General features: G+C 39.4%; 1 protein-coding gene across 1 annotated transcript; it reads right to left on the reverse strand.

Moving 5' to 3' along the window:
• Positions 1–51: 51 nt before the first annotated feature.
• Positions 52–26,699, reverse strand: IARS2 (isoleucyl-tRNA synthetase 2, mitochondrial). The gene is made up of 23 exons (XM_041476804.1): positions 26,358–26,699; positions 25,788–25,910; positions 24,794–24,950; positions 23,676–23,824; positions 23,536–23,585; positions 23,330–23,439; positions 23,154–23,244; positions 22,659–22,774; positions 21,422–21,591; positions 20,549–20,639; positions 20,187–20,338; positions 19,103–19,263; positions 11,693–11,795; positions 10,981–11,074; positions 5,642–5,750; positions 4,763–4,865; positions 3,687–3,812; positions 3,185–3,316; positions 2,501–2,607; positions 1,602–1,747; positions 1,257–1,447; positions 565–709; positions 52–447 (listed from the first exon to the last, which is right to left on the reverse strand). Exons 1-23 carry the CDS (start codon positions 26,559–26,561, stop codon positions 293–295), a joined length of 2,985 nt encoding a protein of 994 aa, XP_041332738.1. The 5' UTR covers positions 26,562–26,699; the 3' UTR covers positions 52–292.
• Positions 26,700–26,751: the final 52 nt, after the last annotated feature.

The raw sequence follows: 26,751 nt of genomic DNA on the forward strand, positions 1-26,751 counted from the left end.
GAAGTGAACTTCCATAGAACACAGGTTGCTAAGAACAAGCAAATCAGTCAGTTATTTTTAACCACCCTTTTTATTAAGCTGAAAAGTGATATACAGAAGTAGTGTGTTTGTGTGTTTGTGTGTGTGTGTGTGTGTATATATATATGTACACACACACACACACACAAAGTTCCCCAAAATACATGATGCTCCTGGCTCAGGCTGGGGCTTAAGCATCTGCTTCTGCAGGTTCCAGTACACAGACCTGCTGCTTCAGCCACTTTGGAGCAGCTTTTGCATAGGCATTTTGTCTTCACATGCTCCCCTTTCCAGCAGCAAGGACTTGGAGGCACCGTGGGCAGGGAGTGCTTGAGGACTCGGCTGTGTATCTCCTGCAGCGAGGGCATTTTGCTTTGGCAATGGGTCGGGCTATAACTTTGTATGAAGATTGTTCACAGATGTCACCACCTATCAAAGAAAGTGTCATTGCTGAGAGAGAGGCTGGAGCTGTAGGTAAGACTCAAGCCATGAACAACCCTTGGTTGTAGTTGTAGCGCAGGAGTCTGTCTGGAATGGTTCTCTTACCTTCCAAGTTAATCAGAAAGGTCCCTTTTATGATGTTTGCATCTGAAGGTGTTTCTTTGGGGAGCTCGCTCAGCAGGGTCGTCTGGGAAGCCATCATTATCTCATTCAGTTGGGAAACACTGGAAGTTTCTTCAGCCTGCAGTGCCTGGGGGACAGAGCTTTTTTGGTTTTGTTTCTCAGCACCATCCAGTCTATAAAATAAATACTGAGCTGTGGTTCCTAATCAGAGTGGATGGTTTGAATCAAGACTCTGATTTACTCCTGCCAGGGGCAGGAGGACAGACTTGAAATGTAGTGGCCAAGAGAAAGCTCCCCATAAGCCAGCATTCTGCTCTCCCAAGGGACAGGGACAGCAGCATCCCACCTTGGGATGCTGTATTTAGAGCATTGCTAGCAGGGTAAAGGTGATCCTTCTCCAAGAAAACAAAGCTGATTTTTTATTGTCAGGGTGGTCAAATACTGGCACAGGTGGCGCAGAGAGCTGGTAGGGTCTCCATCCTCAGAACCATCCAAAAACCAATGGACAGAGGCCTGGGCAACCTGTTCTAACTAAGCCTGCCTAAGCAAGGGGCTGTGCTGTACAGGCTCCAGCAGTGCCTTCCACCTCAACTGTTCTGTGATTCTCTGATAAGTACAAAACAGAAGAAAGTTTTCACACAGACAAAACTACTCTTAGTTGCTTTTTTTTTTACCTCCATTAATTCAAACAGCAATCCAGGCTCAATTACAATGATGACTTCATATTCCAAAGCATTCTTGCCAGAGATGGACCCTAGGAAGGAGTCTCTCATTGCACATGCACCTTCTATTGCTTCCTCAATGCCAGGCTTCTTCCATGCTGAGCTTGCATTAATCCAGCCAGTACGAAACACACCCTCTGAGTCTTGAAAGCAAAACAAAGCAATTCTTATTTTAGTCTATTTGAGTGTTTATGAAATGAATAAAAAAGAATGGCATATTTCTGTAATTGCATTCCTTGTAACCGTTCAATTAAACAGTGCACTAAAGGAGTTGCTTAGCAGTGGTATGTGCTTTACCTTTCTTGTAAGGGATGTACTGAAAAACCTCCTCTGCCAAGTGGGGCAGGATGGGTGCAAAGGAGCGGATGATGATGTCCAGAGCCTCTGCCAACACGGTTTGACATGAACGACGCTTAGGATCCTTTGCTTCTTCACAGTAGAGCCTGCAAGACAGCAGGGAAAGCTGGAAAGTATTCCTGTGTTCATGTTTCTGCTCAAGAGCCTTTGGGACTGCGAGTGGACATACAGAAGTCTGACCCACCCAGTCTTTGTAAGGAAAGCTTTTCTGGAGTGCCCTTCCCTAGGAAAGCACAGTGAGCTACAGAGAGGACCATCTGCAGCAACAGGAAAGGAGATTCTTTACGTGGTAATTTGGGGAGAGAGATTCTGTCCTCAGGGAGCTGAGCTGTCAGCCTTTTGCTCTGGTTCATCTGCAAACCTCAGCATTAAGGCTTTTTTTCCCCCACTTATCCTTTACTCACATTCTGGCAACTAAAGATCAGTATAACTTCCACCCCTCCTACCCCATGAAATAGCCCTGCACATTTACACAGGTATCTGTCACAGCCTTAGGATCCTTTCACTGATCTAGAATAACAGATAAATACACTTAGTTGCACAGCTAACTGCTAAAAGCCCTTCCTCCTGTCTTCCCAAATTCAGATGCATGCCCTTTCTGGGTAAAAATATAGATCCAAGACTCTGTCTTTATTTATTTGGTTTTAAATGTGCTCATTTGATGACCTTTTAAAGTGGTCAGTACCACCAGTGGACAGAAGAGAGCACAACAATGACAACCACTGAGAGGTCCTCAGAGATACCTGTGTTCACTCAGCATTCACCTGGAAGCTTATTACCTCCATCTCAGACCCATCCCTTTCTTTTTTCCCTTTTAAAGGCAGCAGGAAGGAACTCACCTGTCCTTGATCATGTTGAAATAGAAGTTAGACAAGTTTCTGGAACAGAATGCTTGCAGCAGTCGAACAACTTTGCTATAATCATATTGTTTGTAAGCTTCTGTAACCTGGGAGAGGGAGGTAAGAACAGTGCATTGGTTTGCATCACACAGCCCCTGATAAACTAAACTTACAGAAAATGGAATTCGTGGCAAAAGGTCTGGCAGAAACTTTAAAAAGTTGTTGGAGGGGGAAAAAAGTTAAGTCAGTTAGCAGGCTAAAGAATTAATTTCTATTCAAGTTTGAGTGGAAAGAAAAGGGAAACCCCAGAAACTATGCCCATGGTTTCAGCAGAATGGTTCTGAGTGACAGAAATGTCAAAATTCTGTAGAACCGCAAATTTCCAAAGCTCTAGTTTTTGGGTTTGTTTTTTTTTAAATATCTATCTTTAACTATTTTTAAAGACTTCTAATTTGGGGCCTTGGATAGTGAGTGGGAAAATCTGGTAATGTCCAGACCAAGTTAAGAATGTTAAAGTCTTCCTCAAAACTTGAGATGGGCTTAAGGGAGTGCACATTGCATTGAAGGATCCTTTGTGGTTGTGATGTGCCTGCTTGACACACACACATTTCACTCACCACCTGAAGAAAATAAAGCCAATGGAAAACATGACACTCATGCTCATCTAAACACAATTCCCCCCACCTTGCTGCCATATTCATGCAGTAAATGCAGCATGTATTGATCCACTATGTACATCTCTGCAGGGGGGATGGAATCTGTCTCTGGGTTGAAGCCTTCCACGTTTCCCAGCATGAAGCGTAGTGTGTTCCGGAGCTAGAACAACCCAGAGCAATTAAACATTATTAGCCTTCACTTTAGATGAAACACAAAATGATCATATTCCATCATTAACTACAATTGACTACTTTTCAAAATGTCTGGATAGTTACAAAGGCATCATAAAGAACACATGGCAAAAGGACATACAGAAAAATAAAGACTGGCTGTTACCAAAGCACAAAGCTGTGAAATGAGTCTTTTTCTCAGCACACTTTACTATTTGACCCACAGATGTAAAAAGCTGTAGTACCTCCCTAAATAAGCTTGGAAAAGTTTTCTTTAGGCTAAAGACTGGAAAACTTTGCAGGCGTGACAGAGAGGAGCTGTTGTTGGGATGAATAGTGTTGGCAGTGGTGGCTCTTACCTTGTTGATGTCATCTCTGGCAGCATTGAGCACCACAGGCCCAATCGTCACCTCTGTGAAAACATTGGATTCTGCCACCCACCAGCGGAGAACATCGGCACCATATGGAGGATCCTTGGTGTGATCCTGAGGACAGACAGGAAAGCACAGAGCCATAGAATATCTCCAGCTGGAAGGGATCCATAGGGATCATCCAGTCCAACTCCCTGTTCCTCACAGGACTACCTAAATCTCTGTCTATACGCCCAGAAGCTGCTGTGCTTAGAGGCTTCCCCCTCTTTTAGCAACCCCCACCTGCAGCACTCTGTGTGCAGGCAGTGCTAGAGCCCAGGTAAGCTGAGAGAAACTCATCTGCAGCCTTAAATCCTTTGAATGCTTATCATTAAAATAGCAATGTTAATATCTAAAACTACATAGGTTTTTCTTCCCCTTCAGACTATTTTCAACTCTGAAAAGTGCTTTTCTCCTTTGCGAAAGAATAGGAACAATTGTGTGTTTTAACTAATCAGATGAGCAAGTCATGCAAGGATTGATTCTTTTGTCTAGTGAGTTGCAAAATTTGCTCAGCAGCCTCAGAAAGAGCAACAGCAGAACTGGGGAGGGAAGGAAATTCAAAGCATCTGAATGCACCGGCAGTGCAACCTCCCTGACCAGGGAATGAAGTTTCCAGAGTCACTAATAGCCTGAGAGCAGAGAGATTGCTGGGGTGCAGCTGCTACATCTGACTGCTCCACTGCCAGCCAAACATGGTAGGCTTCAGTCAGTTTGACAGCAGAGGTTCATTATTTTAATTTTTTGTTTGTTTTTATTATTCCTCTTCTCCATTACTCCATCAACATTGGTTAAAAGGAACCATTCTACACCCTCTGCATAATTTTCTCTTAGAAGAGAATGAAGGTGAGGGGTTTTCTTGCACTACAGCAGAAGCAGCACAACTCCAGGTTTTCAGTCCAGCCAAATGGAACTGCAGTATAGCCAAAGAAGAGCCTGACAGAGTTCTGCCACAAGACAGCTACAGAATCTGGTAGTGAAAGGTTGTAAGTGGCAGTTCTGAGAAACTCAGGGGCTTGACCTACTTCGCCTCCATTGATGACGACATCAGGGTCAACCACGTTGCCAACAGATTTGGACATCTTCTCCCCTTTCTCACCAAGAGTAAAGCCATGAACCACCAGAGTCCTGCAGGAAAGATTTGAGTGAAAACAAAATCCAAGAGAAAAATCTATGCTAAGAATTGGTTTCTAATGAGGATATTCTTAAGTCAAAGCACACAGAAACCCTGTTTTGGTGAGCCTGAGGCTTCATCCCCTGAGTTCAACCAGCCATGAATATACCCTGCACTACCATCCAAGGAGAGCAAACAACTTTATTTTCCTCATTTAATTTTGTTGTGCAAGCAACAGATTGTTTAGATATCCAAGGCATGAGTATTTCAGATTAATTAAAGACTAAAATGTTATTTACTTTTTAAGCCAATACATTTCCCAAAACTGCACAGCGTCCTTGCAGCTGAGCCACATTCCCCTTCCCTATGCTTTCCATCTTCCAGGAGATAAATGGTGTGCCACAGCTCCAGCAGAACACAAGCACACAGCTATTCCAAATTCCCTACAGCCTAATGTTGAATTCACAAGTCGATGATCTTGGGAGATTTGCACTTCCCAAAGAATTTATTTAATTGTGGGAGTGGGAGAGATAGCAAAAAGCCAGACTTGTATCTGATAATTCCTAAATGACTAAGAATGAAAACATTATTAGAATTATGATAGGAAAAAGTTAAACAGTAAATGAATTACAATCTAATATGAGAAAAACTTTATATTGAAAATGTAAGAACACAAATCAGATACTTGGTACTGGTTTGATTTCTCTTGTTTATACACTATTGTGCACACTTCCAAAAGCCCAATATTCAATAAATGGACTAGAAATGTGTTTGCAATCCACACACTTACTTGTATGGTGCCTTTTTCCTTGCTGCCACACTGGTTAAGAGAGAGGACTGAAACCAACCTCCCAGCTGGTCTTTTCCTTCCAGGTATGTATCTGCTCTCTGATCCGCACCTTTAAAAATCAGAACATTTTATTTGAAATATCAGACCTCACATCTTAAAACAATTAACACACAAAATCTCTGAAAGTGATTAGTAACATTTATCCTGCTTTTTAAACCCAGTAAGTAAGTTACTTTTCTAAATGGTGTGTGGTTACTTAACCACGATACAAGGGATTCATTAGTATCACAGTTTTTAAAAGTATCCAAAACTAGCCACACTCCAGAATTTAACAAATAAGCTTGCTCTCTCCTAATCTAAATAATAAATTATGAAAAAAAGCTGTCATGCTCAGATTGCTTTGCAGAAGTTCTCAGAATATTTTCCAAGTGCTCCTAAACAAAGTGGAATACCCAAGAAAAGTTCACATACTTTGGAATTAATAAAAATCTATGCCACCATCTGAAGTGTCCCCATTTGGAATTACTCAGGGCACAAGGCACAGAGGTAAGGTGCCCAACCAGCCCATGAAAGGCATTTACAGAGGACCACAGCAGTGACCACAGCTCACCTGTGACAGAATTTACATTTTTGGTCACTGGTGTTCCAGGAAGATTACAAACTTCAGGAAAGAGTTAGGACAATGTGGGAAACAAGAAAGCCTGTTGGGGATAGAGGCATCTGGAAAAGCGTGGCTTGGGAAGGCTGAGTAGAAATACACACAGAAAAAAAGAGGAATGCTAGGGAAGAACAAGTGGAGCTAATGAGTACTTTAGAGGAAAATTGGGCTACAAGGCAGGCAGAGTATTAGCTGACTGCACATTAAAAGCAGAAGAGCTAACCCAGCCATTCCACAGGGTTGAGAGAGGACAGCACAGTTTAAATGGCTTTACTGGTGGAATTCAGTCACTGTACAAAAAGGTACAAAACTTATTGACTCAAGAAGTCCTTCCTTGTCCTAAGCAATCCTAGACAGGTCACCAGAGTGAGAACAGAGTAATGCGAACACAGCAGAACATGCAAATAAAAGCCTACAAAGGTGCAAAACCATACACATATTTGTCAGCGGTTTAGTTTTGATTCTACAAGTTGACGGTGTTGCTTTCTCAATATTCAGACAGAAGTTTCTCCACTCAATTTTTATTCACTATCTCCTCTCTTCCTCTTCCTAAGACCCCTGAGACCTGAGACAATGCTTCTTTCTGCTACTGAAACACTTGATTTATTTGTTTAACTTAATGGAAGTTTCAATATTTAGATCCATCCTGCAATAAAGGGAAGTTCAACATTACAAAGGTCAAGGCTACACAGTTCCAGGTAGCACAGGAAAAATGTGTGGGTGGATATCACGGTTTTTACACATCTGCTTATTCAGTTAAGGAAATCTACAAAGAGTCTGGGGTTTAGAAGTACACTAAGTAAGGAGCAATCTTTCTATTAAGAGACTGTAAAAATACTTGTGAGGACAAAATAAAAAAAGAATATTTGTGGTAAGGAAGACAGTAACATTAGAACATCTGTAACAACACATTTGTTACTTACAACTGGTTTAGTAGCCACTGGTTTTAGAGAACTTTCCCATGAACTTTTCATGGAAATGCCAGTAGTTAGAGGAAAGAAGAATTTAAACAAACAACTGATTACAAACAGCAAACTGGATTGGGCTTTTCTGACAGGAACTAGTACATCTGGCAAGCTGGCTGCCGGTGCTTGCAAAGTTAACAGAGACCTGATCATTTTATCTGTAAAATACAAACATGGGGTTTGCATATACAAAACCTGCCTTATAAGTAGCTCCCCTTCCTCAGTTTTGTTAAAATTATGATTGTTATATATAAATTAATTACAACAGTGCTCACTTTTTTTTTTTTTTTTTTGGTAAATGGAGAAGTATGTCCAACAACCCCAAAGAGACTTTTGACTTTTCTGTTGTTTATTTTAGCTGAGGTATAGTACATAGGTCATTAAAGAGAAGTACAATTTATGATCCTTCTGGTTGGGATTTCAAGATTCCATATCTTTGATCTTACAGACTTTGACTTTTAGATTAAACATAATGTATTTTAATGCCAGGAATGAACCAGCTAAGATAAAGTCAAGCCTCTCAGTCAGCACAAAAGTTTAAACACTTCGATAGGAAGCTGTAAAATAATCACATTCATTCAGTTAAAAATTAGCCAATAAGATAGGGAAAAAAAGTTATGATGTTGAAAACTACCATCATTGCAATACCCACATAACTGGGTAAAAAGCTGTGTGACTTTTACCACTGGCAAATCACATCACAATAAAGTCCAGTGTGCATTTTTATATTAAATATTTTAAAAAAGAATCATCTCAAAGTTGTAGTGAAGATGGCACTCTGCCCATGAGGAAAATGTAGGAGAATTTTAAGACATTGAAGAGTTCTCTTAAATGAATGCTCCGTAAGGAGCTACTGAAATGAGCTCTGTCAAAAGGCTTAACTTCAAAGTAAAAGACGGACAGAACAAGTGCTGGGCACCACAGCATTAAGTATTTCAAATTAGCACATGCTTTTGAACAAAATTTTGCTTTTACCACACTTTCTTTTTGAAAGCATTGTATTAACACTCTTCTACCTCACAGCAGCATTGTGAAAATGCAGTTATCGAGGTATGAAGCATTTGGACTTAAATTTTAATATTGCATAAAACAGTTCTTCCAAAAAAATTTGAGGCATATGTAGCAAGAAACAAACAGGATGAGAGGGCACAACAATAAACTGTTCAGTGAAAACAGTGTTAGGCAAACAGAGCATTAACAAAGCAAACAGCATCCCCACGAAATTTTAGGGGATTTCAGAGAATGTTGCACTTGTGGGTCTGCTCTCAGTGATGCCAGTAAGTGGTGTTTATTTCACACAGTCTACTTGTAGCTGTACAATTTTGGATTTGTGACTAAAAATCTAGTAGCCAAATCTCTGATTTTAGTGTGTAAGTTGCACCTGACACACTGCTGACATAGAATGGTTAGGTTAATCTATCATTTAGCTACAAGTGGTACCTTAGGCATACCCAGGCTGGAAAAAGGAAGCCAACCATAACTTAATGGAACAAGAGTAACTTTAAGCCGTGTCCTTCAGAAATAGGCCCAGTCCCTGGAAGGAGATGCAGCAGGGCAAGCATTAGAAATAGGACTGTGCAAGGGCAAAAGGTAATGCAACCTATGATTTACACCATTGGGCATGGCTGTCACTGAGCAATTCCTTTAACCTCATTCAGCAGAATCTCGCTTCTTGCCCCTCTTCACCCCCTTCCCAACCTGCTGTATTTGCTGACAGCAATCTGTGTGGCTATCAGCCAAAGGGATTCATTTTGTAACAGCTGCACCTCCTTTAGTAAGCTTGGACACAGCTGGGTCAAGTGCACTGAAAACTCAGGCCAAGTTCTGAATTTCTGATGCTGAAGAGAAGGAATTATTTTCACAAGACTGGAACTGACAGGGAAATCTGTAACATCTGTTATTCCTGCTGGTTACTAACAGATGATTGACTTAGAATTTTCAATAACTTGAGGGAGCAGACTGAAACAAACATTAGTCTCAGTTTTAGGCATCTTTTGTGTATCCTGCAGCTGCCCTGAAAGTAATTCTTGCTGTGAAAGAACCTCTGCCACCAATGCTGACATCAGAAGGCAGCAACAACCTCTGCTATCACTCATCTCCTGCCACAAAATTAGTTCTTCTTCACATAATGATATTCTCCAAGCAATCTTAGATTTCTCCATGAATTCCATCTTTTTTTCTCCAAGACTACTTTGGAAAACAATTCCACCCATTAGTCTGTCTGTAAGCCTTACTTATTATCATTGATATTGGAAGTTCTGCAAAAAGCTTTAAAAATTGGAGTGTATTTGGGAAATAGATGACAAAACTCTTAATTCAACAACTTCTCTTGTGAAGTTTCATAAAAGGTGAGTTAAACCAGTAATTTCATATGAATCACAGACTACACTTCTGGCAGTGGCTGGAAGCCTCGATTACACAGAAAAAAAGTAATGCAATTTTTGTGTCATTTCTGAGAATAAACAGGGTTAGGAGGTTACACTGCTGGTTAGCCAGTCCCCAGCTTTGACAGCAGTGGGGCCACTCCAGTTATGTCACACAGCAGAAGACGATGCCTTACACACACCAAGCTCCAGCAAATTTCATTAAAAGAGAGGACTAGGTAGAGAAGAGCAATTTATAAGAGTTCCATGAAAGAAGAAGTCTGTACTGTGATAACCCCAACATTTATTAGACACTAAAGAATCCCTATGGGAGCTTTACACCAATTAACAACGAATCCAGAGCCTTGATTGTGCTATTCCTTATGAAAAGTAATCTCCTTTACACAGGGTTAGAGGGCTGAGGTGTTCAGCCCTTTAACAATGCAAGTCTGTAACTGCATACAATACCACTACTTTGTTACAGCTTTCAAAATCGAACCAGAAACATTTTTAAAGAGCATAAATCTCAATATATGTAAAAGTCATCTAGAAAATGAATGTTTGCTGATGGTACTGTTGCCTGACCATGTTGCTAAGAAATAAAACTCTGGTACTAACGTGTTTTTATAATTCAGCAAGATTGTTATCATGTAATTGTGTACAGAGGGTTTAAAGTCCAACAGACTTGATGTATGGGACCAGACTCCTTTAGAAAAGACTCCTGACTTTGCCCTATCCTCCAGGCAAACAGTGTATATTTTACATCTTTTTATATAAATATCTATCTGCTACCTACTGAGTAGCACCTACTGCCAGTAGGAGCCATAAATAGCATATAGCAAGTATAAATACTTTAAGCCACAATATAATGCTTTAGTTACTGAAAGTAATCAGAAGTGAAAAAGCACACTTAGACTTTTAAATTATAAAAGACTTAGACTCAGCAGCTGATCTCAGTCTTTACTGTTTGTGATATTTGCTTCAAATAGCACAGACAAGCACAGACTGAAATTTGTTAACTTAAAAACAACTAGCAGCAAAGTACCTTGGCTGTCTGTGCCATGAGATTTCTCCACCCAAAACAAGGATGAGTGATCAGCAGTTACACAGTACACCGCATGTCAGAGTCATTAGAGCAGCATATTAGAAAAACCTCAACTTTAATTATGCTGAAAATGAGTTTGCCAACATTAAATCCTTATCTTCACAAGCAAAAGCAGCTTTACAAGTCACAGATAGCCCACTGATGGCATAATCTGCCTCAGTTTTGCTGACACAAACACTGTCACACAGAACAGTTATATTTTGCTCTCCAAGTATTTTAAAAGAAGGATCAACATAGCAATTTTTTACCTTCCAAAACATGAGCCCAGGAAGTTCCACTGTCAAACCAGATGTCTAGGACATCCTGTCCCTTGACATAATCTGAAACATCACGGCCACCAGCCTCGAGAACAATTGAGAAAACAATTATTAAATAATGCAAATAGAATACTCTCTATCATCAATGCTTTTCAAAGCTAGAAATAAAGCAAATTTCATTTCTGGACCAGTTTTGTACAGGTTCTGTTACCAATTTTGAGAGTAAACACAAAATAATATAGGTAATTTTTGACAAGAGTTTTCAGATAATTACTGATGAAAACTCAAGGCAGGGCAAGGAAAAATTACAAAGAAAACCTCAGATGGCACAGTAACACTACAGCTTTGTGCTAGCTTAAGTACACAATTGTTAAAGAACAATAAAAAGTTAGGAAGAACTAAATAAAAATTCTAATCCATCTTAATGACCAAGACCTAATACATATTTGGGCTCATAATTTGGTTAATTAGGATGTCACTTTCCTCCCGATTGAAGAGGAGGAGGATGGAGATCTCTGCCCTGAATTAACAGCACAAATCCAATTTCGTGTGTTCTGCCCCACTCAGATCTCACTTTTTGAACACTCCTTTCACAATGAGGGTACAAGACTGAAGAGGATCATGGGAATAAACAAAATTTTTCTATTATTTCCCATCACTCAACTGTCTTGAGCACCTGCTGTACCTGAAGTCAGAAGTTTACCTTTGCTACAGCCTCTTTTGACAAGAGTTGTTCAATAGGGAGGGCCCACCATGCATCTGTCCCTTGCTGCTCCACTATTTTGATGATATCTGTGATGGTTTCACTGGGTTAGGAAGAAAAAAGGGGTTTATGAATGGAGGAGTTAATCACAACTTTCCACAAGCATCCCAGACCCAAAGCAGTGCGAGATGCTGATACACAGACCAAGCTATTAGAACCTGTGACTTTCCAGCTTCTAATCCATACAAGACTTCACAGAGCTTCCTGCCTGCATTAAATACTTTCTGGCTTTGCCTTCCAAGATGGGAGGATTTGTACAACATACAAAAACCCACATGGATTCCAAATATCTTCTTCTGCAAATACCTCATGATTGGGGCACTCAGAAAAGATACCAGCAGCCTGAAAACTTCTAAAATCCATTTTATTTGCTATTTATTGACCCTGAATTTAAAGAAACTACACAAGTATTTCCCCTCAAAATATTTGCTCTTTTTAACAACAGGTTTATTTTTCCTACTACATACAGAGACTTTAAGAACTCATGTGGAAAGGAGTGAGGAAATGACAGCTTTTCAAGTTGTTGTTTTCAAGCGCACACACACACACACATATATATATATCTTAAGCTTCCAGTTGCCTGAATTTCCCTAATTTAGCAATATATTTTAAAAATTGTAATAAATATAAATATATTAATCCAAATATGTAAGAAACTGAAAATTATGCACCCATAGAGGAGTGATAATAAACCATTCAATATACACTCTGAAGGCAATCTGTGAGTTCATATCATATAGCGCCAGCCAGGACAAAGGTCCTGAAAATAAACAGATATTATGGAAATAAGAAAAATTAAAAAGTTAACTGAGCATTTTTTCTGATCTGAATAGATATGGCAACCTCAAGGTGTGCAGTTCTGTGCACTATTTATGACATATTCAATCCTTGGACCCAGTAGGTAAGGCTATGGGGAATTAATTTTTAATATTGCTTAATACCAAGTCTAGACATAAATTAAAGTATCTTAAAAAACCAAAGAGGAACCCCACATGTTTTGTCTTGCTGACTCACAGAGCACTTGCAGGTGATTTTTAAGACACCTGCTGTATTTAAGGAGTACAGCAGATCATCCTGACCTGCCAACTTCAAACTAAACCTGCTCTGTTACCCAGGACACCAGAGATATGTTTATAACTCGATAAATGAAGATTTAATCAGTTAACTAATTTCTTGACACAGTATTGCAAAAGGGGGAAAAGTAAAATAAATATCTGGCATAAGTATCTTAAAAACACAGAAGGCAGATGATCTTCTTCAGTCATTACTCAATTTTGTGTTTGCTTTTCAGCACAGTATTTTACTGCACTGCTAATAAGCTGAGCTACATCACTAAAACATTTAATGGACTCTTACACTTAGGTTTTAAGCATGAAAACATGTTCTCCAAGAAGCTGTAGAATAAATTACTTCAGTTCATGACACAAGGTGCAACAACAAGAAGAAAATCCAGTTTTGCTCTTGACTGCTCAAATTGCAATGACAGAATATAAATTTTGTATCAATCAACCACTCAATCATCAATTAATCAATTTACTTCTCAAAATAAATTCCTGTAGAACATCTCAGCAGATTCTCTGCAGGGAAAGGCCATTAAGCAGCAATACTCACACATGGACATCCCTGTGGCACCACCACCATTTCTGCCCCTTTCAAAGCAGCACAGGAATCATTCACCTTCTGTTTTAATGGTGGTAGGACACAATTTATGGCTTTGTAATGTATCTGCTAACATTTATCTTGCTAAAACAACACTGAGGAGCTCCAGTTGTGAATGGTACCACTTCTTCTCAGAAATATTTGCACAGAGGCCTGTTTGGTTGGCTGTACTTCCAGTTGTGAGAGTGTTACTTCTTCAAGACAAAAGCTAAAAACAACCCCAGTCCAGGTACAATTCCTCGCAGATAGCTGATGTGCAACCCTTATGTCTTGCCTCCTTTACCCTAAATCACCAAATTCAGAAAGCTCACAGGAAACACAAAAAAGAAATTTGCCTCAGCCTGGACTAAACTATTCCAATGAATTTGTCTTTTGTAGGATGAGTACCTCCCACTGACAAAGCTGGATTTACGCCCTGACCTTCAGTGATGTTACTGCAGCACCCAGGAACATTTTAGAAAAAGCTATACACAATATTATTTTTCACTCTTTGCCAACAGAATTTTCCACCTTGGATTCTTCTCAAATACACTATCAGTGTATTTTTAAAGACAGTTACAGATAACCAGTTGTCTTCACCTGAAGATTTGAAGAGCTCTCTCCACAGTTTCAATGCCTTCCTCTCACTGGCTGAATCTTACCCATGGAACTCACCAGCAGAAGACAAGAGTAGCTAAATTAAAAAGAGGATGATTTACCCTAAAACATGTTTATTACCATGTAAAATATTTGTGTATTTTTCTGTAGGTGTTGAGTGATTCACGCAAGAAGTAATTCAGTGCTCAGCTAATGGTTCTGGCATCAACGAGAGCCAGAAAATTCTCTGAACACTACTCATACCCACAATTAGTACAGAAAAGCTACCAGCACATTCTGTAAAGCAGAAAATTTAAACAGGAACTAAGCCTGTCTTCCACATAACTTTTTCATATTGCAAATACACTTCAGTGGAGGGACATAAACTCCAGTGATGAATTAATTTTAACAGTATTCAACAGGTATTTCACAATATCAATATTTGAAGGGATTTATAAAAGGTGATAAATCCAGCTATAGATCAAAACTAACAGTTATGTTGGACAGCATATAAAAAGATACTCTTAATAAACTACTTTTTCCTTTCCATCAGAGGTGGGGGAGGGGAGAGACAAGACGGAAATAAACCCTTGCTATTACTCTCCCTTGGGAAACCATAATAAAATGCCTGTCTTCATTTACAGTAGCTATTGCCAATATCACACAAGACTTGTGTAGCCTTGTAGATTCACCATTCCCACAAAATATACCATGAGCTAACCTTTTATCAAATATATTGCCATGCAATGCAAAGATTACACTAGTAATTTATGAAGATCAGATTTTTTTAAAGACATTTTTGTTACACAAGAACCAACAGGTAAAATTATGCTACAGATAAAAGTTTTCAGATAAGCAAAAGAAGGTCAGATTTGTGTTACCAATCACTTACAAGAAACAAGAAGTCAAGGACTATGAAGTCAACTTTTTATTGACCAATATTCTCAAAATTCTATCTATAGTTTCAAATTACGTTTAAAAAAACCCCCGATATTTTAGCAGTGCAAGTTTTTTTCACTATATAGTGTTTCCCTATGGAATATAAGTGAACATTAACAAGCATTTTAGAAGAGGAGGTAGTTTAGATGAAAAATTTCCAGGGTACCTTTCAACAAATCTTTTTTACTTCCACAGTTTGAAAAATACAAGACAAACAAACACCCCCTGTACTTGTCTCTGCTCTTCTTGCAGGATCCTTATGATTGATTTCACTTCAAAAGAGAAATAACTTTTATTTAAGGTATCGGCATTCAAAGAAGCAGGACTTTTGCAAAGTACTTTTCTGTAAGGTGCAAGTGAAAACCACCTTGCTCAAATAACTACTCATTACTTTATAATCTGCAGCCTTCAAGGTGAGCATGATAATTCCCCGAGTGAGCCATAAAGGCATTGTAAAACTTTGCCCTGTATTCAGAGACTATCTGGAAGAACTTGCATTACGTGTCCCTGCTATGCTCTGACACCCCTATGGCAATTCACGCTACCACGGCTCCAGCCAATCACCCAGGAGCCAGGTATTGATTATGCTGCACACTTATTTAATCTGTTAACAGAAATTAGACAGCATTAAGATACAGTCAGGAGCAGAAGAATACAGAGCCTGATGTTCTCTCCATCTCCTTTCCAACAGCAGCAAAGAGGGAAAGATATCTTCTGCTTTACAAGAACATCGATACTACAGCTGTAAGTATTTAGGGGATGGTAAGCTGCTATTAACTGCAATTCATTGAAATGTCTTAGTATTTTAAAAAACAAGTTAGAGCACAGGACTGACCTTCAAAAACATGTTGGGTTTTTCTTTTTCAGAAATTTGATTTACGTATTAATCAAAGTCACAGGGAAGTGGACAAAGGCTGTGAGGCATTAGAACAATCTTTGCAATACTACTATTTATTACCAACATCTGAACAGTGAATTTGTAAAGCAGTTATTGCATGAGGTCAGACTAAAGTATGTATCTCACATTTATTACTGTGCTGAGCTACTACTGGAAATACAATTCTCATATTTTAGTTTTGGAGCTCCTTCTTATTTTCCATGAATTACAGAGTTTCCTCGATGGAGAATGTTTTCTCTTGAAATCTGTTAAATGTTGAAAGCTGTCACACAGCATAAGCATCTATTTGTGCATGTACTCCAAATTATTTAAAGTCTTTTTTTCTCCAATTGTGCAGAAAAATCCCAAAGAATCTCACCTTGGTATTCTTACTGAAATGGCAATAATGAAGAAGTGCTCTCTCTTTTCTCTCTCCTATAAGGGATTTTTATTAATAATTTTTACACTCCTAGTCACAATATGATGCAGCATACTCTGCATAAAAGAATTTAAACATCATTGGTATATTAAATTTCTAACCATGGATGACAATGTAATTGAATCAAATATCTTTTAGGGTTATGGGGGGAGGGCATAGCAGCAAGGAGACTCATGGAGATTCTGCATTGAACATTACAAACTACCTCTTGGCTTTTAAGCTAGAAAGACTGGATTACTGATGTGCCAAAAACACTGTTAGAGAAAGCAGTTCCACCTTGAAAGAAGGGCTTTCAGTAGCTTTTCATGTGACAAATTCAGGGACAACTCTCAGAGGGAGTTTATTTAGGGACTTTTTTTTTCTTTTTAAAAGTCTTTTTACAGGTGATACATGAACAGGATCACTGAAGATCGACCACTGGTGCTCTCATATGTAACAGCAACTCCATGTGGACTACACTGACTTCCAGTGGAGATGCTGTTACTTTTGATAGTCACTCAAAAACTCCACAGCAGCTGCTACTGAAAGGTTGTTTATCCAGCATTCAAGTTAAAAACAGCTCATGTTTTGAAATGCAAGTTATTTACTGGTGTTTTAACTATATTAATGATTCACACCATCTAAGTATGAAACTTCTTAAAAAGTTTCACATTAAAAAGTATGTCAGCAACCTGTTGTAACATGATTTTCAAAATGATAATGCAAATGTAAAAAAACAGTCAGGCTTAGCTGATGTTTTCAATAAGAACTGGTGTCCAGAAAAATGACCTATGAATTGACAGACTGTCTTCTGCATTTGTCTGTCACTTCTATAGGCCAATATTCTGTGCACTTCTACTCCAGTTACAGAAGTTTCCTACAGTTAACTTTACAAATATTTAAGCTCAAACTTTTTAGAATATTTAATGACTGCTTTATACTTTCCTTTGAAAAAGCATAAAGAGTAAGTAAAGTTAGAAGTAAAGAGTACTGGCTATAAATGACCATCTGAACCTGTCAGTCGAATGAAATAAATATCTTTTCAAGCATAGTGAATATGTCTGGACTTTTTCCTAAATGCCTCTCTATTCCCCAGATCAATTCTACCCAAACATGCCATGCTGTCCCTTCGTTCACTCCCCTACAATTCTCACTGCTGAGCCAACACCTACACACAAAGGTGTAAGTGTTAAGCTGTGGCAGAGTTTACCACATCAAAATGCTGTGATTGCCACATTTCGCACAATTTCAGGAATAATCTCACACACCTTGAGCACTCACAAAAGGCAGGGGCTTTAATACAGGTCACGGCCTTTCAAAGTGATTTTACTACAACCTAAAGGAATTCCCACATATCTCTCCTTTCAAATGCATTCTGTCCCAGCTCCTCAGTGTTCAGAAGGAGCTTCTGCTTCATGGTGCTCTTTACATTTGAGTGCCAATTGCTGGACTGGTTTCCATTACACTTTTTTGCTTGTTAAACTATATATTTAAGAATTTTTAAGCAACACACACACTCTCAAGCCTACTCTTCCACCAGAATACAAAAAGTATTCCTCAGAAATAGTAGTTTTTTTAGAGACACACACCTGCTTTTTTGCAGGTAAAAAATATTTTATGTCCCACAAACCCTCCACCCATTTATTTCCTGATGTGTATCAGCATTGTCCAGGCACTATAAACGACATTGTGGCTACTGTGGTTTTTTCTCACAGTTATTGCCTACAGTGAGAGAGCCAAAGTACATCTCTCTGCACACCTACACACCCAGTCACACCAGGTGAAGCTAAGGACTACATGTCTAAAGTCCATTCCCTGCTCTCCACACCCTGAGCCTCACCTACTACTGTCTACTATCTACTGCTTGTGTGCTCAGAATAGCCTCTGGAAAACATGCTAGACTCCTGCAGTACATTTACTCAACACCAGAATAAAAAAAAACAGTATTCAAGTTCAGCTGTAAAAACTTATTATGAATTTTCCCAAAAGGTTGTTAAGGTGTACAAAACTGAGTTACATCAGCATATCTCAAGGCAGAAAAAATGATGGAACTAATTCAATAAATGTAGAACTGCACAATACTCTTTTTATGAAATCACCTCAGAGAGCATTCACAATTGTAAACCTTTGTTCCCCAAAGAAGTAAAAGCAGAACTCTGTTAGTCCTTACAGGACAGAAACGGATCATATTTGGTTGAGTTTCTTTGTTTTAAAGCATAGCTTGGATTTCCTCTGCATTAGGCTGTCTGTAACTCCTGAAATGCAGTGTTTGAAATATCTGGATACTATTAACCAAAAGATGGCAGAATCAGGCTAGCATCTGAAGATCTGGACATACCAAATCGTATAGGGACAGTTACACTTGAGTAACTTCAAAACCACTCTAATTTTGTTTTGAAGCAAAATGCACTTATTTATTCTGCAACCAATGTAGTTATTCCTCTTCAGATCTCACTGTCACTTAACTGCAAAAAGCTATTTTGACACAATACCTGGACTATTTAATGTACAGTGGTACAATTACAGTTGCCATGTATTCTAACCACAACTTGCATTTCACTGCTTGCTTAAATGGAAAGGCCAGTCATGACTATCAGCTCGCTGAAGACGAGGGATGAAAACAGCAATTAATCTCAAGGGAGTTTTCAGGTAACTTAAGTATGTAAGTAAATTGATTCCTATTATTTATATGTCAGTCACTTTCAGCCACAAGCTTTTGATTGTTTTAACTTACATCTAAATTAGATCTGCATATAAACAACTACCAGTAAAAGTGCGTATTCCTACTTGAAATAATAAGAAGTTTTATAATATCATTAACTGCAACAAAACAGACAGTGCTTCTTCTGTCACTTCTCAGTGTCTAAGGCTAGGCAGGTACCTGTTTATCAAGCATTCTCCTGTGCTCTTCTGATAAAAAGCAGGAATCGGGACGCCCCAGCATCTTTGCCGTGATATGCACCAGAACGTCCTTCTGTCCAGCATCTCCAGCATCCTGTTCACTGCAGATGTAGGGATCACTTTCACTTTTTTCAGCACATCCTATAAAGGAGACCGTGAACTGTTGAACATGCTTCAGCTTTCCCACAAATAATGTTTATGCTGCTAGTAAAATATGGTACAGATCTACTCTCCCATTCCCAATATCAAACAACACATTCTCAGGCAACTGCCTGCAGCTCTTCAATAATTTATTTGAACACTGCATATACTGTGTATTTCCCAAACAAACCCCAGTTCCCTGATTCACCAGCAGACACACCCTGAAAATGAGTTAAAAATGGCATCAGTGACTGAATCTGAAGTTTAAAAGCTGACTATACTGTTGTCTACTTTGAAAACCCACCTTGACACAAACTCTCTGTAGAGGGTTACCACTCACTCCCAGCCCTGCTGAGTAACCACCGTGTTTTCATTCATTCTAGATAAGGATGAATATGGAATATACACCTCATGTCCTAATTAGAATAAAATCACTGTTACCGTAAGGTGCTGGCCTGAATCTTCTGTGTGGATCTACATAACTTCAAAGAGCAAAAGACCCTAAGCTTTAATGCTATTTAAAATAGGACTGTGACAAAATTAACAGGGCAGCAAACAAAGATATCTGGCCACACAAGGCTAGCCTAACAAAAAAAAGGTAATTTTAACAGTGATAAAATTGTCTCTTCTAATTTAATTCCTTGAAACATCATCTTTTAAAAAAATATTTTAGGGAAAAAAATATCAGTAGTTCTAAGAAACTTCTGCATCTGTAAATACAATGAGCAAATATACCAGTCAGTGTAGCTACCCTGGATTATAGCAACATATTTCACTTCAACAAGTAATTAATGCTTTTCAACTACTGTTCATAAACCCTAGAGAAGATCATATGCTGGAGGGAGCTACAGCAAGATTTTTTTGTTGATTCCAAGTACCATCAGTTGTCTTCAAGATTCTCATAAGAAAGCAAAATTACATACCTGTGCTGCAGCCTTCACATCTGCTGTGTTTACAAACCACTGTTTGCTGGCACGAATAATAATTGGTTTTTTAGTCCTCCAGTCATAGGGGTAACTGTGCACATATTTCTCCTCTTTTAACAAACTCCCAGCTGCTTGCAGCATCTTAATGACTTAGAGAAAAAATGAGGCAAAGATTAAATTTCAGTTTGAACATATGGCTGCTGTTAACCTCAACTTAGTCCTTTCCATAATCAACACTTAGCAAGAAATGACTGTACCTCATCCATATTCAAAATATGGCCAGTTTATGGAAACTCTCAAAATATAGCTGCAGGACTGTAAGTGATGAAGTAACAAATGGTCAAACATCAAATACTCACCAGCTTCACTCCCTTCTTCAAGGACATTCTTGTTTTTAAGTTCAGGACCTGCTGCTTCTGTAAAATACCCACTTTCATCCACAAGGCAATCCTGAAAATAAATAAGTTAATCATGTCAATAAAATACTATGTGGCAATTTATTATCTTTTTGGAATTCAAATGTGAGTTAAATACTCTACTGGGTGACTCCTTTTCTGATGAATAACAAGATATTTAAGTACACTTCAGATTTAGTGAACTGCAGTTTAGTAATCTACCAGGTAAGTGTCATTTCAGGTGTCAGAAGAAATGAGCACCAGTGCATTCGCACACATACCACAACTATCACACATAAAGTCACTGGTATTTTGGTGACTTTTCAAATAAACAATGCAAAATAAAAGCAAACCTAGCCCTCCCCATGCCCCATATCCTGAATCTTCACTCCCATCAATCACAAACTGGCCATGCAAAAATGAGCTGTATTTATGAATGTGTTTAAGCTTTGCTGAAAAAAAAGTAACAATGACCTACATAACTGGTAACTTACTGATCTGCATGTAAAGGACAATTCTGGGTAGTGAGAGTCAATATCTGAGAAACATTCTCTGTGTTCTCCTTTAAAAAACAAAACCACATAAAGAGCAGAAAAATCTGATTCTAACACCTTCCTGTAAGTTTTAATTAGCAGAAGGAAACTTCGTTCTTTTAACCTGATACACATTTCCTTAAGGTTAGTCTTGTATTCCTGCAGGCCATTAGTGATACTCACACTTCTGTGAATGCTTCAAAGTATTTTCAAGTTTTATGCACAAATTAAAACAAATCATTTTAGTGTCACACAGTTAATCAGTTGCAGGAAATCAAGAGCAACGGCTGAAAAGATAAAGTACCGTGGGGAGCTGATGGTGGGAAGCTACGCTGTAATCTTCCATACCATGAGCTGGGGCTGTGTGAACTAATCCTGTCCCTTTTGTCATTGTCACATGATTTGCAGGTAACAGGGGAGAGACTCTGTTAGGAATAGTGGGATGAGCACAAGAACCATCTGCCAAATCCGCACCTGAAAAATACAAACAGAAGATAAATAAATACAACTCACACATTCAACTTCTTCTATCAGAGAGCAGTAAAAGAACAAGTGGTTAAAAAAACACAGAAGAAATATTATCATTATTAAAGCCTTGCTGAAAGTCAAGAATCGCAGAGCTTGAGGAATGTGCCATACGACAAAATGGTGTTCACAGAATTATTTTTTCCCAGAAGGAACATGCTTAAAAACTGCTATCACAAAGTTATGTACACAAATACAGAAAAGTAACAAACATAATTAATTACTGAATATATGGGAAGTTAAAAAGAACAGGTTGCAATATGAAATTTCTTTTTAAGAAGGTTCAACTCTACTACTCTTGGATGCTATCTGTAAATCACATGATTCAAAAAGGTGGAAGCTGTGAGAAAAAACATCCCCAGTAATTTCACCATTAGGTAAAAGCAAGACTTCCTCTGAAAGAGAAGGCATGGAAATACACCAAAGACACAAAAAAAAAAAAAAAAAAAGTCATAGAAACAGATTCCTCACCTTCTTTACAAATGCATATTTCCAGCACTGAATCACTGATAGAGGCAAATTAATAAAGTTCACAAATGACACACCAAATCCCAACTCATGACACTGGATCCCAAGCCCGCCTGTTAAGAAATGCCACTATGCAGTTTGTTAGGATGCCAACTCAACTGCTTCAGTTTGTCCAGACAGACAACAGCCACCTACAATACCTCACCAGTCATGCTTGTAATTAGCCCACTCTTGTCATCAACAATGGTTGGAAAGACAAACTTCAGTGTAATTAAGATTTTGATACTGAACAGACTAAATATAGACTTACACTCTACATCTCATTTTTCCAAACGTGACGCCAGATTTTAAAAATTCATTTGAAATCTATGGATGATAATTTGAGTTACAATACACCAACAGTAAATTTGAGATTCCTCCTCCTTGTATTATTTTAGTGAAGCATATTCTCAAATTATAAACACATTTAAATGAAGCAGTTTTCAGACACCTACCAGCAGATTTCGAAGCAATTTAACAATTGCAATTTAAAAAATTTTAAAACCTACCTTTACACGTTGATACAACTTCAAACTGTGTGTCCAGAACAGCAGCTGTAGATTCAACTCTATCTGCAGCAAGGATGAAGCGTTGTCCAGTCGTTGCACATTTTACAATTGCGTATCTGCAATGAAAATGTGAATTTGTGATACTAAATAATTACAAACACCACAAAGCTACCAATTTGTGAAATGCTTCATCTCTAAAAGACAGACAAGTATGCTTTACATGTCCAATTCACTCACAAATCTCAAAAGTCAAACAATAACTTTGCCTCCTGAAGAAGAAATAGTTTAATAAAAATGCAGGCAGAAATTAATATATTAGTAAATATAGAACAAAGCTTACAATTGCAACACTTAAAAACAAAACCAAAAACCCCAAACAAAACCCAAAAATGATGCCTTAAGTAAACTGTAATGGCAGCCCAGAATGTTTTAATTTTGCTGCTAAATACCAGTAGGGACTGACACAGACAACTGAACCAAGTGAAAGACACCTACACTGAGTCTGGCATGTAACAAACTGCTTGATTGGCTGGCACAGTCCAAGGTTGCGTGGTCCAGACTAGCACACTAGCAGGGGATGATCCATCTACAGATGTAAATTAGAAGTACTTTACTCACAGTTATAACAAAAATCAAAGCTGTCAGTCTCTAAAGCTACAGAGAAGTCGTACCTATCAGAGAAGTCAGCTTAGGCGGTGACTTCAGCAGCGGAAATTTCATGTACACAGAGCGACTGACGTGCTGCTCGTTGTACTCCAGTTCTGCCTCAGCCAAGGCTGTTCTGATACACATCAAACACAAGTTACATGCTGCAACATCAAAAGCTATTGGCATCCTTGCTAAAATTTTGAAGACAAAATAGTAAATTGATTCTTACTTTGTTGAAGGGGACCAGAACACAGGTTTATAGTCCCGGTAAATTAAACCCTAGAGAGGACAGTGAGGGGAAAAAAAGAAAGTTAGGAGAAACAAAACTCATGAAAAATCAATACGGACTTCCAGAGAAGTTCAATATACCTTATCATACATCTTGTAGAAGACTCTCAGCTGGTTTGCTTCATACTTTGGATCAAATGTAAGGTAGCAGTTGGCCCAATCTGCCATTACACCCCAACGAATGAAGGCGGATTTCTGTTTCTCAATTGCTCTTTCTGCAAATGCTCTGGCTGAAGGGAATGGTTCCATTAAGTACATGGTTTAGCACACCAAGATCAATAAAATACCACTTAAAATGCACTATTGATTTTTTTTTTAGTAAAGCCAGAGCTGAACATAGTGAACCTATGCCTTAACTATTATGGTTCAAAATACATACATTTCAGATTGGTTGCTACAAAAAATGACTGAAAAGAGTAAACAGGTGTGGCACTTTTTCACTAACACAGGAACTTTAAGCACATGTCTTCAGACCACAAACTTTCTTTTTAAGAAAGAGGGGGAAAATATTATTAGGAAGAAAAATTTATCAAAATAAGTTCTCAACATAAAACTAATTAGAGTGAAAGTTAACTCTCTCTGTTTATGCTGATTCAAAATTTTCTAAGTAACATACATCCGAAAATAAGTTAGTCCATTTCATTACCACAATTTCAAATTAAAGAAGTTTCAATTGCTCATTACAAAAGCTGCTCATCTGCTGCTGAATGATGATGCCTTTCAACCCATATTGTATTTGAAATTATTTCTTCAAAACAGTTTCCATATAATACAGACTTTCTTCTAAAGGATCCCCCCTATAGTTTTGTAGGATTGTTAAAAAAGTCAACAAATACATGTGATACTGAACCAAGCTGTCCTGAAGGAGCCTGACTTCTACATGCATCTTTTCAGTTCCTAATCAAATTCAGCCTTCAAAAACCAAAAGGATGCTGATCTAATAAATAGCAGCTTCCTGCCACTATACAGTTAATTAAAGCAGACATCCAAATCCCCTACCCTCCTTTTGTTAGTTTTTAAACTGAGGGTCAATGCTCTGCATGCTCATTTCAGCAACAAATTAAGGCTATGTGAAATTATCCCATTTTATCAGCTTCCAGCCTGCTCTATCTGGTTGGCAAATACACCCAGTGATCATAGAAAATGTCACCAACAGCTAATAGAAAAGGCCACAATGAAGTCCAAAAGCCTTCATTTACCTCTCTGCCGAATTTCCATAGGTGAAAGATTTTCAGCTCCTTTGACTTCTGACAGTGCCTTCAACTCAATTGGCAGTCCATGGCAATCCCACCCTGGCACATAATGCACTTTATAACCTTTCATCACATGGAAGCGATTGGTGATGTCTTTCAAAATCTGAAAAGCCACAAGGGTCTGTTATCACTTTAGCTCCCCCATGTGGAGCAGCCACATTTGTAATTAAGCTCCTCCTGTTTAAAAAATACAATTATCAAAAGCTGCAGGATAAATTTATATTTAAGACCAGAGAAGCTCTGGGTGCCCCATCCTTAGAAGTGTTCAAGGCCAGTTTGGATGAGGCTTTGGCCAACCTGATCTAGTGGAAGGTGTCCCTGCCCATGGCAAAGGGTTTAGAAGTAAATCATCTTTAGGGTCCCTTCCTACCCAAACCACTCTGTGATCCACAGACAATGCATTTTTTATTTTTCTTGCCTATAATTTTCTACTTTGGCAGAACATTAGAGGACCTCTTATCCAAGGAGTTCACAACCAGTGTAACTGAGAGATGCAGTTTATAAACTCGCAAGACTTGAAGTGAACAAATCTGTCTTACTCTCATTTTTAAAACACTGAGCTGGACCTACAGCACTGGTCTAGAGCATATTGCTGCAGCCCAAGCTCTGGCACCGGGACCGTGAGCAGCTGTGGGTGACAGCTCACAATTTGAGTCTTTCTCACTTGGTGGTCAGCGTAAGGCTGTGAATCTCAGAGCTGAATCAAAATGAACACTGAGCATTCAGTACAGGATATTTATTTTGGAGTACAGTATCTATGTCAATACGGCAAAATATGGGATACACATAACCATACCATTGGTTTACAAAAGCCCCAACTACCAAAATCCCAAACATTTTAAAGCGTTATTGATTTAAATGGCAATGGAGAACACAGGGCACATGACAGCAGGTTTTCTACCACTTCACGAGAATAAAGTATGAACAAGTAAGTATTTACTTTGTTTAATGCATGGCCAACATGAGGGTCTCCATTGGCATAGGGTGGTCCATCATGTAAACAAAATTCCTGTTTTGTCTTCCTTTGCCTCTGCCATGAGTACAGTTCCGAAAAACCACTTTTCTGTAGAAACAAGAAAAAGACCACAACTATCACAACCCTCTATACTTCCAAAAAGTCTGGATGTAAGATTTACAACAAAAGCAAGCAGGCAAACAAATACACTTTTCTAACTCTGCAAGAGAAGACGTCAGTGGGTTTTAAGTACAAAAAAGCCCAAAGAGGGTAAAATATTAGGCCTGAGATTATTATCCTAGCACTACACTATCCGGACGGTCGTTACTCTTCTCCAAAATAAACTGTACAAAAGTTATGACTATCCAAATTAAAACTACCTCAAGAGCCCGAGCTTTTCTAAAAAAGAGCCCGGACTTGCCAGAAGTTCGCCCTGCGCGGCGGGACCGAACATAAACCCTGGCGGCCACCCCGCCCTCCTGCCGGCCAGGGGCTCGCCGCGCCCGGGGCAACCCCAAGCCCCTCCCGGGGGAACCGGTCCGGCCCCGGCCGCACCTGCTGTGTCTTCAGCTCCGTCTCGGGCTGCAGCCGCCCCGGAAGCTGCGCGGGGAAGCGGCTGCGCGGCAGCAGCACCGTGTCCCGGTACCGGGAGTCCTCCCGGCTCTCGGCCGCGGCCTCCGAGGCGGCGAAGCGCGCCCAGCCCCGGGCGGCCCCGGCTCGGGCCCACGCCAGCGCCGGCGCCCGCCAGGCCCGAAGCATCCTCACGGGCTGCGGCCGCGCTTCCGCCGGCGCGACGGGCCGCGGCAGGGGACACGCCGCGCTGGGCGGGCGGCACGGCGGCTGCTCGGCGCTCCCGACGGGCCGGGCGAGAGCTTGAGCCCCGCCCGGCACCGGAAGGCTTTGGAGCGTTCCGAGGTGGTTTGGTAGAGGCGGCGGGTCCTCGCTAACG

This window comes from Pyrgilauda ruficollis, unplaced genomic scaffold (genome assembly GCF_017590135.1).
Source record: "Pyrgilauda ruficollis isolate IOZ18807 unplaced genomic scaffold, ASM1759013v1 scaffold4, whole genome shotgun sequence".
Lineage (NCBI taxonomy): Eukaryota > Metazoa > Chordata > Aves > Passeriformes > Passeridae > Pyrgilauda > Pyrgilauda ruficollis.

Coding starts and splice junctions, on each gene's coding strand:
- IARS2 (XM_041476804.1), bottom strand. CDS start 26,561: ATGCTTCGGGCCTGGCGGGCGCCGGCGCTGGCGTGGGCCCGAGCCGGG. Junction 20,339..20,548: donor TGAAGAAGGGAGTGAAGCTG/GTGAGTATTTGA, acceptor TTTTTCTCTAAG/TCATTAAGATGCTGCAAGCA. Junction 2,608..3,184: donor TGCATGAATATGGCAGCAAG/GTGGGGGGAATT, acceptor TCCCTCTCCCAG/GTTACAGAAGCTTACAAACA.